General features: G+C 38.3%; 1 protein-coding gene across 2 annotated transcripts in view; it reads left to right on the plus strand.

The window, feature by feature from the left end:
* LOC5580229 overlaps positions 1 to 12,955 on the plus strand; it is a 41,333-nt gene extending 28,378 nt beyond the window's left edge. The window contains exon 3 of one of the 2 annotated variants that reach the window (XR_002502034.1): positions 12,485 to 12,950. Coding sequence is in view for 1 of the 2 variants with exons in the window: in XM_021852512.1 (XP_021708204.1) it covers positions 12,485 to 12,889 (405 nt within the window). In the remaining variant the exon portion in view is untranslated. Of the gene's footprint in view, positions 1 to 12,484 lie in introns of both variants that reach the window. The other variant, XM_021852512.1, reaches the window with a different exon arrangement.
* The last annotated feature ends 2,376 nt before the right edge of the window (positions 12,956 to 15,331 follow it).

Consider the following 15,331-nt stretch of genomic DNA (forward strand, 5'->3'; position numbering starts at 1 on the left):
TGGATTTCTAGAAGAGAAAAAACATGTGGGGCTATCAGGGTATTTAATTGAGAAATATCCTGAAGAGCACTCATCAAATAAAATTCTGCCGTTTGAATTACTTTGAGAATTATTCCATGACCGATGTTTGGCATTAAAGTCACCAATGACAAAAAAATTTGACTTATTGCGAGTCAATTTACGCAAGTCAGTTTGGAGCAAATTAACTTGCTGTCCAGAGCATTGAAAAGGCAAATAGGCAGCTATGAAAGTATATTTACCAAACTGTGTTTCAACAGAAACACCTAAAGTTTCAAAAACTTTAGTTTCAAATGACGAAAACAGTTGATGTTTGATACGCCTATGAATGATGATTGCAACTCCCCCACATGCCCCATCAAGTCGATCGTTACGATAAACAAAAAAGTTAGGATCTCTTTTGAGTTTAGATCCAGGTTTTAAATACGTTTCAGTAATAACTGCTATATGCACGTTATTAACCGTAAGAAAATTAAACAGCTCGTCCTCTGTACCATTCAGAGAACGAGCATTCCAATTTAAAATATTTAAATTATTATTTGGATCCATTAGAAAAACGTAATCCAATAACAATTTGATTTGTAAATTTTACACCTACTTGGACTGCTTCAGTCATAGTGGTGGCTTTGAACATTGCATCAATCATTAGATTCAATTGTTCAGTTAGAAAATTAAAATCAGAGGCAGACATGTCATGTGATTTCCCATTAGAATTTCCAGTAGACGAAGATGCGGAGTTACCTGTGGCGGTAGGGTTTTTTTCCATTTGATTTGAAACAAGTAGAATGGGTACCCATGGATCGAACAGGGGGGGAGTTCAAATTACCTGCTACGATATCGGCAAAGGATTTACCGTGGGTAGATACATTCGAAGTTGAAAGATTCGAACGGCTACCCGACGGATTAAAATTTGTTTGTGAATGAGCATGATTATGATCTTCCTGGTGGGTATGATTCATGATCAAGCGATCGTTAACTGTAAAATGAGCATTATTCGATACTCTACCAGGCAAATTCCAGAAACGACCGTTATCGTAACGGATATTATCTTTCATCTGCCTGGCACGAGCCTCAATGACCCTTTTGCGTGAAGGACAATTCCAAAAATTGGACTTATGGTTAGCCCCGCAATTACAGCATATGAATTTGGTGGTATCTTCCTTCACTGGACAGACGTCTTTGGCGTGAGAAGAACCTCCGCAAATCATGCATTTAGCATCCATGCGTCAATTTTTTGTACCATGACCCCACTTTTGGCACCGACGGCACTGAGTGGGGTTCTGGTAATTTCCTCCAGGTTTCTGGAAATGTTCCCATGTCACACGGACATCAAACAAAAGTTTTGCTTTTTCTAAAGCTTTAATATTATTTAGTTCTTTTGACGTTGGATAACGTCTTACGGCAACATATGGGGGTACAATTCAGAAAAACGAAAAATTGAGCATGTAACGAAAAATGGTCAGGTTTTGACCGCTAATAACTCAGTCATTTATCGATAGATTTTCAATATTTATCCATGAATCGATTGGAAATTTATCTACGCGTCGATCCAAATGGAGGACACTATTGATTATTAGCAACAAACTATTGAAATATCGTAAAACGTTGACCCCTTTCTTATCTAACCAATCACGTTCAAGCACATTTTTCGGTTCCGCTTCCCACTATAAAAGCGCACCGCACCCTGCTTCTTCCCTCATTCTTCTTTTTGCCGTCAGACTGTGAACACGGTCGGCGAGCAAATTTCGAGAGTCATTCGCGTCCTCAGTTCAGTTTTCAATAGGACGCGAATACAACACGCATTAGAACCGAAGAACCACGCATTTCGGAGCCGCAGCAACTGAAGCCGCTCATTTGAGTGCACCAGCCAGCATAATCGTTTTCGGCCAGAAATCGTCGCTACCAGCCAGTGCTCCGCTGTCATTGCCATGCGGGAGGCTAGCGCGGTCATTCTGGTTCATTAGATCGAGCGGCACAGCCGTCACCGTCCGTGTAATATTCCCTAATTTGTTCGAGATGGCTGAAGAAAATCGACCAAAGCCGCTTGTTGAAGCGCACATCGTCATCCGCACCGCTAATCTCATCGGGCGAGGAGGATTGAAACCAGTGCACCGTCAAAATATGTCCGTGTTACGCAAATTCAACAACTCAATCGGCCCTTTTGAGAGCCAACAAATGTGTTTTAAAGAGTTATTTGTATAATATTCCCTAATGTGTTTACCACATACTTGCTATAATCTCTTAATTCATCTCATAGCATCATACAATAATTGATTTATTACGAATAATTGACAATACGGCAATTTGGAGCTGTTTCCGAGGATGCTGCTGCAGTGCCGTCGGGTTGCAATAACAGCATAATGCTAATCTGTACATCCCTTACCCAGACATCAGTTTCATATAGCCTATTTCCCAGATAAGAAAACGAAGAATATGAAAGGAGGAGCATCATCTGCTATTCTAAGGGTATAAAGCATTCCTCCTTCGTTGAATCTGGTTTCATTCTGTTTTCGCTTTCGAGCTGGTAAGAGCTCCTCCAAACCTGCTCAGCTCCTCGCCACCAGAGGCAAGCTGTTGTACGAGATGGCTGAAGAAAATCGACCAAAGCCGCTTGTTGAAGCGCACATCGTCATCCGCACCGCAAATCTCATCGGGCGAGGAGGATTGAAACCAGTGCGCCGTCAAAATGTGTCCGTGTTACGCAAATTCAACAATTCAATCGGCCCTTTTGAGAGCCAACAAATGTGTTTTAAAGAGTTGATTGTGTAATATTCCCTAATTCGTTCGAGATGGCTGAAGAAAATCGACCAAAGCCGCTTGTTGAAGCGCACATCGTCATCCGCACCGCTAATCTCATCGGGCGAGAAGGATTGAAACCAGTGCACCGTCAAAATATGTCCGTGTTACGCAAATTCAACAACTCAATCGGCCCTTTTAAGAGCCAACAAATGTGTTTTAAAGAGTTATTTGTATAATATTCCCTAATGTGTTTACCACATACTTGCTATAATCTCTTAATTCATCTCATAGCATCATACAATAATTGATTTATTACGAATAATTGACAATACGGCAATTTGAAGCTGTTTCCGAGGATGCTGCTGCAGTGCCGTCGGGTTGCAATAACAGCATAATGCTAATCTGTACATCCCTTACCCAGACATCAGTTTCATATAGCCTATTTCCCAGATAAGAAAACGAAGAATATGAAAGGAGGAGCATCATCTGCTATTCTAAGGGTATAAAGCATTCCTCCTTCGTTGAATCTGGTTTCATTCTGTTTTCGCTTTCGAGCTGGTAAGAGCTCCTCCAAACCTGCTCAGCTCCTCGCCACCAGAGGCAAGCTGTTGTACGAGATGGCTGAAGAAAATCGACCAAAGCCGCTTGTTGAAGCGCACATCGTCATCCGCACCGCAAATCTCATCGGGCGAGGATTGAAACCAGTGCGCCGTCAAAATGTGTCCGTGTTACGCAAATTCAACAATTCATCAATCGGCCCTTTTGAGAGCCAACAAATGTGTTTTAAAGAGTTGATTGTGTAATATTCCCTAATTTCCCCTTTTCAGGGCCACAAAATCAATGAAAAGAGTTATTTTGAATTAATACATTTGAAAAACAATTCTTCAATATAATCTCCCAAGCTTCTGAATACATGTAAAGTGATTATTTTGTATTAACACAAAATAATAACACACAATGTCTATAATAAATCAGAATTGACATGCAACAAATAGTGTGAAAATTAATTGGATTTTTAGCAAAAGAAATGTTTCATAAGTTTGTGACTGTCTCAAGCCAGCAAATAGAAGAAGCTAACGTTATCCAACGTCAACTTGGCGGTCGTATCTCGGAAACAACCTCTTACTTTTTTTTTTTTGTTAAAGTGAACTAAATAAAATTCTTGAGAAAGCCCTTTCCGAACAATGCCAGATTGGGTTCTCTTTTTCATAATGATTACTTGAACTGGGGAAAATCCAAGTAAATCATTTATTCCATTTTTGATCTCTTCAGGTGACTTATATTCACTAGAGAGACCTTTCAAGACAACTTTGAACAAACGTTCAGTTTTGTCGTCATAAGTAAAAAAATTGTGCTTCTTCTCTTCAAGATGTTTGAGAAGAAGTTCGCGATCTTTAAGAGTTTCCGGCAAAACGCGACAGTCTCCTTTCTTTGCGATTTGGAAGGAAACCTTGATTCCCCTAATGGAGTTCAAGATCTCCTGCCTAAATCCCGCAAATTCGGAACAACTGACCACGATAGGCGGCACTCTTTGCTTCCTCACTTGAATCAAAGAGCCTGGGCTAGAGGCTGCTTCGATTTGGTGTTCGGAAAATTTGTCTAGTGCATCGAACTGATTGCTCATTTCAATACAATTATTCATTTCACCCTTGGAAGAAAGTTCGCATTCCGGAGAAACGTCCTTTCTTCCATTCTTGCCACGTTTAGTGACAGTTTTAAATCCCACTTTTTTGGAAGGAAGTTGTGAATTCAGAGATTCACCCTTCCTTTTATTTGTTGTTGCAACCATGTTTAGTGAATAAGAAGACGTGACCTTCGAGAGGTTTTTTCCCAAGACGGTGTCCAAGAAGGATTACCACCGTTAGCTTTCGCCAACGGGTCCAACGAAAAATCGAAGGCACGGGTCCAAACAAGGATCGTAAAGGGATCAATAGTAGAAAAATAGTACTGAAAAGTACTGTTTTAGTAGCACTGAAAAGTACTGTTTTGAATTTTAGCACTGAAAAGTACTGTTTTTGTAGCACTGAAAAGTACTGTTTTATTGCTTTAGGTAGTTTTTAAGAAAACTTCCAAGAGCAGAGAGAATTCGTGTACGCACAGCACGAAGGTACGATGCGCACTGACTTTTTATAATTTTAATCATTAATCACATAAAGATGGAAGCAAAACGATAAAACACCTTCCCGACTACAATGTACAAATTTACTGAAGTCATGCTTATTGCTGTCTAAGGCTTCAATCACGATGACCATAAAAGACATCCAAACGCATTAAATGTGCCCCACTCCACTTCTGCACCCTTCTACGGTCGGTAAGCTTATGGGATACGCATCATCAGTGCGGCAACTCGTAATGATTGAAATTCACGATCATAGATCATTACCCTACCACATTTAGCTACCAACGAAAATCATAAAGAAGTGGGTAACGCAAAACAACGACAATCGTGACTCGTAAGCAATTACGGGGTCAAAGTTTGTTTGGTTTTTTTTTGGGGTTTTATCGTTCATACTTTAGGCTTTGTTTCTATTTGACCCATATACTCTTTTAATGCACATATCATAACAGTTATTTCAATGTACATATAGCTTTACTTTTGGACTTTAAGTGATAATGGGTCATGGGGATTAAAGATGGGGAATACCTAAGTACCCTCCAATACCTCAGCAAACACTTCAAATCTCGCATAATTTATAATAATACCCTGAAAGCCATTGTTAACCAAGTGTAAATAAATTAGTGCGCATCGTACCTTCATGCTGTGCATACACGAATTCTCTTTGCTCTTGAAAGTTTTTCAAAACTACCTAAAGCAATAAAACAGTGATTCTCAGTGCTACAAAAACAGTACTTTTTAGTACTATTGATTTCTACTATTGATTACTTTGCGATCCTTGTTTGGACCCGTCTAACTACAATCAAAGCGGTTGTTTATAAAAAAAACTGTCACTACACGTGGCAAGAATGGAATGCACTCTTTCTTCCAAGGGTGAATTGCCTAATGTTGATAATTGCATCGAAATGAGCCATCAGTTTGATGCTCCAGACAATTTTTCCGAACACCAAATCGAAGCAGTCTCTAGCCCAGGCTCTTTGATTCAAGTGAGGAAGCAAATAGTGCCGCCTATCGTTGTCAATTGTTCCGAATTTGGGGGTTTTAGGCGGGAGGCGAACTCCATAAGGGGAATCAAGGTTTCCTTCCAAATCGCATTTTGCCGGAAACTCTTAAAGATCGCGAACTTCTTCTCAAACATCTTTAAGAGAAGAAGCACATTTTTTTTTTTGCTTATGACGACAAAACTGAACGTTTGTTCAAAGTCGTCTTGAAAGGTCTCTCCGAAGAGAATGGAATAAATGATATACCTACTTGGATTTTCCCCAGTCCAAGCAATCATTATGAAAGAGAGAACCCAATCTGGCATTGTTTGGAAAAGGCTTTCTCAAGAAGATTATCTTACCCAAGTAACCAATAAGCCGTAAAAATCGGCACCAAATCAGTTCTATAGTCGATTTAAAGGCATGGCCAACATGGCTTATTGGAACTATATCGTGATTAAGGGCCGCTCAAAAGCCACTTTTGGCGAATTATTCGGCTGATAAATGGCCTACACGTTCCGAGTCTCTGAAGTGAAAGATGTCAAAAATTTTATAGCACGTGGGTGGAGGAAAAAGGAAAAAAAAGTTTGTTTATCTCATGTACTTTCCTTTCTATTTCTGTCTCATCCAAGTTGTGTTTTTTTTTGTTGAATGACTGCAGCCCGAACTAATGTTCTCCCGTTTCCTAGTATCTGGTGATTCCGGCCACATTTCCATCTGCTCCATCGTTGCTCTTCTGATTTACCCTGCTCAGAATCGTACATAAAGCAAAACATTATGGATGCTGGATGACGGCATACATTGCATGTAGTTGAACCTGCATAATCTATTCTACATTTTGGCGAAAACCAAAACAAAAATCGCAAAAAACAAATTTAAAAGAATTATACATTCCTTGGAAACCCCCCTGAGAGCATTCAAAATCAACGTATTCCGTATTTCCCGGTATTGCAACCCTTATCGCAATCCGGACGGTCTCCGGGTCGGTTGGAATGCGAGAGTTTCACACTTTTTCGTTCGTTGCGGTGGATTCAGATAATCACTTACCACCCGTTAATCCGGAGACCATCTGGATTGCGAGAATTGCGATCAGGATCACGGCACCACGTATTTTCATTTAATCATTCGTAATAACAATTTTGTTGCTACTTAATACTGCTTCGAATTTTGTCATTCTTGACAAATTGCATCATCGTTCGTGATTTGTTTTGAACGAAGCCAAATTTGATTCGGGTGGCATAAACGTCATGTACACCAGCCTCTTAACAGCATTGACAGCCTTTGTATGCTGCTTGCAGGCACAAGGCTTATAAGCACTGTGGAATAGCGTTATATACCCATATACGGCTTGTTTCAGTGCCCGAAGGTCACAGTGCCTAAAAGCACTTGAAAATTTTATATAAAGCCTGTTGACACTGAAAATCTGTTAAGCGGCCCATATACCGCTTATAACAGTGCTTAATGGTTACCTGGGTATTTACTTTAATAAAAGTGATCTAAATAAACCTTTAGAAAAAACATGATTTACGTTCAATATCCGTGTGACATGTGAACATTCCCAGAAACCTGGAGGAAATTCGGATGGATCTCCTTTAACTTCGAATGGAAAATCCTATGCCGATATCGTAGCAGGTAATTTAAATTCCTTTCCTTTTCATACTACGAGTAACCGTTCTAATGGATCATTGAAGGTAGTTTTTGTCAGTGCTCACCGCATCAAAACAAAGGCGCCACTGTATAACAAACAAGGCTACGGTGGCGCTATCTATGCTTTCCATAGCGGCCGTTTTGGTTATTTTAATGATCCATTGTTTCAAATCAAATGAAAAAAAAACCCTAAAATAAAATAAATAAAATAAACTCAAAAGAGATCCAAACTTCTTTGTTTATCGTAATGATCGACTTGATGGGGCATGTGGGGGAGTTGAAATCACCATTCATAGGCGAATAAAACATCAACTAATTTCGTCATTTGAAACTTTAGATGCTTCTGTTGAAACACAGCTTGGTAAATATACTTACATAGCCGCTTATTTGCCTTTTCAATTCTCTGGGCAGCAAGTTAATTTGCTCCAAACTGACTTGCGAAAATTGACCCATAATAAGTCAAAAAAATTTGTTATTGGTGACTGCCAAACATCGCTCGTAGAATAATTCGCAAAGTAATTCCAACGGTAGAATTTTATTTGATGAGCGCTCTCCAAGATATTTCTCAATTCAATACCCTGATCAGAGTGTCGTATTTCTCATGTATACCTGAATGAGCTAGTGTGCCATGCGATATTTCACAGATTATGTGAGACACGAGATGCAGATACGTACAAAATATATCTTAGTGAGCAAGTCTCATGAGACATCTCGTGAGACTCGTCACATGCGCTTACTTGGAGTACTTTATGCAGTTATGTTTGCCTAGTACAATAACCCCACGGAAGCATACTGCTTTGGTCCATGACTGTGCTTTTTCGGTGACCAGCACAAGTTTTTCAATTCAAATGCTATACATAGTCTTTCAAACTGCCTACAAGTAGTTCAATCCATAATTTAATCCCTTTTCATTGCTTTTGAATGCTTTACCTGCGAGTCTCAAATGCACTGCACTATGGTCCAGGAATCAGTTTTACGCGGAAAGATGCATTTTGAGCTTTAGAATGAAACATTAGACAAAAACGGTCTTCTACAAAGTTGTTTGTATTAGTAAGGTCCTTTGTTTGGTGTTATTTAAAATTAGGGTGGACCACATTTTCATAGAAATTGTGTAACTAACTTTCTTATTTGTAGAAATTATACTATACATGCTTCGGCAAAGTTGTAGACCATTCAATTTCAAGCAACTTTTTAAAAAAAAGTTTTTTTATATCTCTTAAATTGACCGATTTAGAGCTATTTTACTACGGTGACATAGGGTGGTCCGAACAAAATTGGTTTTCTGGCTCTAGAGTTTTCAATTCAAATTTCTCATCAAAGTAGTCTATGAAACACTTTTAGAGCTTTAAAAAATGCGTAGTTTGGTGAGTGAAGAAACTCGCTATCTCTTTCCGATTGGGAGTTATTATTGTTTTTCTCTCAAAAACATGCCTACTTCGATTGTGAATATTTCTGATTGGGGCAAACATAAAAAATATCTTTTGACGGCATTCAAAAGACAAAATAAAATTGTATATTATATCAAAAAATTACAAATGTGTTATTTTTGTAACTCTAATAAAATGCCCTTAAAAACAAATGCTTTTAAGCAGAAAAACTTTAATAACTTTTGAACTAAAAAAGATATCATCAATCTTTTTGCATGAAAATTTGCGTTTTGTTAAGTTCTAAAAGTCGTTCATAGACGACTTTGACGAGAAACTAATATTAAAAACACTAGAATTGAAAAACTGATTTTTGTTGGACCACCCTTTGATGATTAGGAAAAAATGCTCTAGATTGGTCAAATTTTGAGCTACAGAAAAACTTTTTTTGGCAAAGTTGGTCAAAATTCCAAGTTCTACCGCTTTGCCTAAGAGTATATACCAGTATTTTTGCAAATAAAAAAGTTGATTATATGACTTGTGTAAAATTGTGGACCACCCTAGTTTTGAATGACTCAGTATGAAAGCCTACATTTTTATAAACAATTTTGTAGAAGATCATTTTTGTCTAAAATTTTATTTTCATGCTCAAAATGCAAAATAATAAAGAAATACATACTATGAAAATCTTCAAAATAGTTTTAAAGCCCTATCTTTCTTATTTCAGATTTCTCGTCAAAGCGGTCTATGAACGACTTTTAGAACTTAACAAAACGCAAATTTTCATGCAAAAAGATTGATGATATCTTTTTTAGTTCAAAAGTTATTGAAGTTTTTCTGCTTAAAATCATTTGTTTTTAAGGGCCTTTTATTAGAGTTACAAAAATAACACATTTGTAATTTTTTGATATAATATACAATTTTATTTTGTCTTTTGAATGCCGTCAGAAGATATTTTTTATGTTTGCCCCAATCAAAAATATTTACGATCAAAGTAGGCATGTTTTTGAGAGAAAAACAACAATAACTCCCAAACGGAAAGAGATAACGAGTTTCTTCACTCACCAAACTACGCATTTTTCAAAGTTCTAAAAGTGTTTCATAGACTACTTTGATGAGAAATTTGAATTGAAAACTCTAGAGCCAGAAAACCAATTTTGTTCGGACCACCCTATGTCACCGTAGGAAAATAGCTCTAAATCGGTCAATTTAAGAGATATAAAAAAACTTTTTTTGGCAAAGTTGCTTAAAATTGAATGGTCTACAACTTTGCTGAAGCATGTATAGTATAATTTCTACAAATAAGAAAGTTAGTTACACAATTTCTATGAAAATGTGGTCCACCCTAATGTTCAATAACACCAAACAAAGGACCTTACTAATACAAACAACTTTGTAGTAGACCGTTTTTGTCTAATGTTTCATTCTAAAGCTCAAAATTCATCTTTCCGCGTAAAACTGATTCCTGGACCACTGTGCACTGTCACATTGAGATTTTCTCATGAGACGGCGCATGAGCCAGTGCAGATGTGATCATTTGAGCTAGTGCATTGCTACATGAGATCCAAAAAAATGTGTCTCACCATAGCACGTGCTCAAGCGCGCGATAATCTTTGTGCGCTCATGGCAAGCTGATCTCAAGCTCTTGATGTGAAGCGCGTATACATGATAGCCCTACATGTTTTTCCTCTTCTTCTCTTCGTCCCATACAATCTTACAAAGTAAGTCAAAGCAACCCGTAGCAGCTGTCAAATCAACATTTGTTATCATAAGTTAAGTCGCATGAGATCACAGGATAGTTCGGTAGAATATTTATACACTCGCATTGTATGTTATTATTCATCACGTAATATATACACGCATATCGCCTCCACTTTTGTACGTAGAAGGCCTTTTCGCGACATCTTATAAGTGAAACTTTGCACATACAAAGCCTCCAGGTGATTTCGTTATACGTACATTTTGGTTGTCTGGGATTGACGTTAACATTTCTTTACAAACAAAACTTGATTTTGACAATGCTCTTGAAACTTTAACAAATTCCATTATTGAAGCCAGAAACATTGCAATACCACAATGTAAAATAAAAAAAACAATCAGTGGTTAAAGACGATGATCTTAAACTCTTGATCCGCATGAATAAATAAAAATCGATTTTCACAATTAAGAAACAAAAAAATTGAAAATAAAATTTCTCATTTGGACCCTGGCACTAAATCCCTTTGGAAATGATCTAAAATTTTGAAAAAAATAAACCTCAGAAGCCAATACCGGCCTTGAAAGAGGAAAACAAATTACTACTAACTAATTACGAAAGAGCTCAAAAACTTGCTATGCAGTTTGAAAGCTCGCACAATTTTAATTTAGGACTTACTAGTCCAATAGAAAATCAAGTTACTCCGGATTACGAAAACGTCTTCGATCAAGAGAAAGTTTTTTAGAATTCCTGGGAGACAGCTTTGGAAGAAGTGTTTATTATTAAAAAATCAAAAATATGAAAGCCCCTGACGATGATGGAATTTTCAAACCCCATAGCACTTAAACGGGATGGTAACTTTTTTGTTAGTGAACCGATTTGTGATTTTTTTCTAATTTTCATGAAAATAGTAGGGTTTTATTGCTAGTAATGCACCCCTTAGTAGCTGAGATTCATCCTCGATTCTTCTCTGCAATGATTTCTTCTTTCTTTCTGGCGTTACATCCCAACTGGGACAAAGCCTACTTCTCAGCTTAGTGTTCTTATGAGCACTTCCACATTTATTAACTGAGAGTTTTCTTTGCCGATTGACCATTTTTGCATGTGTATATCGTGTGGCAGGTACGAAGATACTCTATGCCCTGGGAATCGAGAAAATTTCCTTTACGAAAAGATCCTCGACCAGCGGGATTCGAACCCACGACCCTCAGCATGGTCATGCTGAATAGCTGCGCGTTTACCGCTACGGCTATCTGAGCCCCTGCAATGATATCTTAGATGAATAAACGTTTTGTGCTATCAACAAGTTCCATGTCTTTACTTCATAGTGCGCCTGTAAAACACACAAAATCATTCGATTTATCTCGTGAAATACTCAAAAAACTGTTATCCTTATGCAAAATTGACGTTTCCTATTATGGACCCTGCACTTGATTCCCATGTTATCCGCCGCGATGCCCACGTGCCTATTATGGACCCACCTGGAAATTCTAATTATGGACCCTCTTGTGTGGTTTCATTCAGAAAATTGTTCACATATCTGTAGGTATTTATGGAATTAAAACCAAATATTTTGCCTGGAACTGATACCCAACAGTGCAATCGAATTTTTATAGGGCTAGAGTTGCTTTGAGTGTGATTTTATGTTTTTCTGCAGGGGGTCCATAATATGCAACGGATCCATAACCGGCATTGAATCCCTACGTTGTCTGTGCCTTGGGATCATATTGACCCTGTTGTATCTACCTATTTTAAGCGTTTCCACAAATAATAGATATTACTTTTAACTCTTCACTTCTGAAGTATATTGTATGAAAATCGTCTATCAAGACAAGCTTCAAATTAATGAACTATGTAAATATTTTATTACAACGACTGGTATCATGTGTTTATCATAATTAATTATGGGTATTGTTCTTTTCAGGTAGTCGAATGCATCAAATGTATTTGCGGTTGCAACGAACTATCGAGGGATCGCATCAAAGAGATACTGTGTAAAAAGATCCACGGCTTTTTGAGTGACGAAGCTGCGCTCGTTATGTTTAAAAAGTTCATTCCAGCAAACTCTTCAACGCACACGCACATCGAAATTATCCAAAGAGCGAAACAGTACCTAGAAATGGATATCGACACCGAAGAACTGGAAGAATTTGCAGAGGATCTGGAAGAGCACTTAGAAGATCAACTGAAGACAAATTCCGATACCAAGAAAGCATTGGAATTAGTCATATTCGAATACAGTAAAAAAATAGAATCATCAAAAGATTATGAAAATTTCACAGCAAATTTGCGGGAGAAATATAAAAGTAGATTTAGGAGAACATCTTGATTTAGCATTAAAGTATGTAGCTTTATTTATTCTGAATTACACGTAAAACGTTAAAAAGCCATAAAATTGTATTCTCATTCATCGAAAACATTAATCCATGATTCGCCAAACCCCCAATCTAATTCATTATGAATAGGGTCCTGAAGCCCTGTCCCAATTTTAGTGCCAAACGCTTAAGTTTAGGCCAAAATCGCATGTTTACTCAATTTTTTGATGTTTTTATTTGTTTAAGCCCAAAACGTTTTTGCGATTTTGTCACTCCCTTTGGCTTACACTCAAATTTTGGGTGTATTTTGTTTTCCTTGTCCCTTCCGAAATGTCAGACAGGAACAACCCCAGTGTTAAAACTAAAACTCCTGTGGCATTTTTGTCGACAAAGCGAACGTCAAACATGATCAAAAGTGTCAAGGTTCATTTATGGACCCAATTTTTAAATTAAAGTTTAAACTTGATATAGCCGTTATTTGAGCGGGAAAAATTGCTAAAGTAGTTACAGTAAAATGATATTTCGTGTTATTGAATAAAAATAAGATTTCATTGAACATTTTAGGACCCTATTCAATTATGTTACGCAAATTTACTCGGTCCATGTCTGTGTCCCTCCAACTTCGATTTTGACCCACGCTCTCCAGATCTTGCTGCACCTGGAATGTTCGCCCGAAATCTTCACGCTATTCTGCACACCGGACGTTGCTGTTTAGTCTTGTGAGCTTCCCGGGAAAGATGGACTCGTCCATGATTTTCCATAGCTCTTTGCGGTCGATGCTATCATAAGCCGCTTTGAAATTGATGAACAGGTGATGCGTTGGGATTTGGTATTCACGGCATTTCTGGAGAGCTTGCTGTACAGTGAAGATTTGGTCCGTCGTCAAACGGCCGTTGATGAAACCAGCTTGATAACTTCCCACAAACTCATTTGCTATTGGTGATAGACGACGGAAGATAATCTGGGATAGAACTTTGTAGGTGGCATTCAGGATAGCGATTGCACGATAATTTTCACATTCCAGTTTGTCGCCCTTCTTGTATGTGGGGTATATGATCCCTTGCTTCCACTCCTACGGCAGCTGTTCCGATTCCCAGATTCTGACAATCAGCCGGTTCAGACAGGCAGACAACCTTTCCGGCCCATTTTGATGATACAATACCATCCTTACCAGCTGCCTTGTTGTTCTTGAACTGGTTGATGGCATCCTTAACATCCCTCAATGTGGGAACAAGTTGGTTTCCTTCATCCGCCGTGCTGACATAGTCAATGTGACCCTCTTTATCGTAATACTGCTTCCACCTTTCAATCGACTCACGTCCGTCCGCCAAGATGCTGCCATCGTTATGCCTACATAATTTGGCTCACGGCACAAAGCCTTTTCATTTATTTATTTCGTCAAGCATAGGTAGACTACATACAATAATTACAATACTTTCTTACATGCTATGGATTATTTCTATTGTTCTTTAGTCGTGTTTTAAGCTGCTTTTTGGACATAGTAATGTCAATGAATTCGCAATGTACATTATACTGATGCATCATACGGTTTATTGGTCCGTTTTGAGCATAATGCGTTCTGCATGATTTTTCTGAAAATAATTTTCTTGTTCTTAAATGCCGAGAGGGTGTGTAGAAGTTTAGTTTAGAAAGAAGTGCAGCAGAGTCTACACGGTTCGAAATAATGTTGTTTATAAAGAGAATCATTGCGAATTCCCGGCTTAAGTGTTTCCAAGTTGATGAGCATGCAGCGTGCTTCATACGACGGAAGTGGCAGTACGGTCCAATTCAATTTTCGAAGAGCGTATAAAAGGAATTGCTTCTGTACTGATTCTATGCGTTCTTCGTGTACGACATGATACGGGTTCCATACTAGGTGACAGTATTCCAGAATTGGTCTTACATATGTAGTATACAATAGTTTAATAGTATATGGGTCTTGAAAATTGTTGCTGAACCTCTTAATTAAGCCAAGCATGCTGTTTGCTTTGTTTATTATGGAATTATAATGTTCGGGATGCGTTAAGCTTTTCGTAGAACTTTCGCGTTTCTTGTGAACGTTGTAGCACAGACAAACAGACGTCACACTCTCATCATTGTCCATCGACCACCTTTTTAACGGTCGATTTAAAAATATGGTAGGTGGCCAATCCGCCACCCGCAGCGCTCGCATCGTTTTTGTTCGCGTTTGACGTTTGCACACTACCGCCATCTGTTGGCCCGTCGGCCAAATACAATAATTTTAGCATTGGGCGCACATGTCCTCGTGACTATGATTTTGATCGAGATTTGTTCTAAGTGTTACGTCTGTTTGTCTGTGGTTGTAGCTGCTCCATTTCCTCACATTCCGCTTCTTCCAGGTGGCGCTTTTTAACCTTGAATAGACGGGTTTGCAGCTTTCGTTTTCTTTTATATCGCTTCATGTTTTGTCGCGTTCCGTGCTGCAGCATTGCACC

This window comes from Aedes aegypti, chromosome 1 (genome assembly GCF_002204515.2).
Source record: "Aedes aegypti strain LVP_AGWG chromosome 1, AaegL5.0 Primary Assembly, whole genome shotgun sequence".
Classification (NCBI taxonomy): domain Eukaryota; kingdom Metazoa; phylum Arthropoda; class Insecta; order Diptera; family Culicidae; genus Aedes; species Aedes aegypti.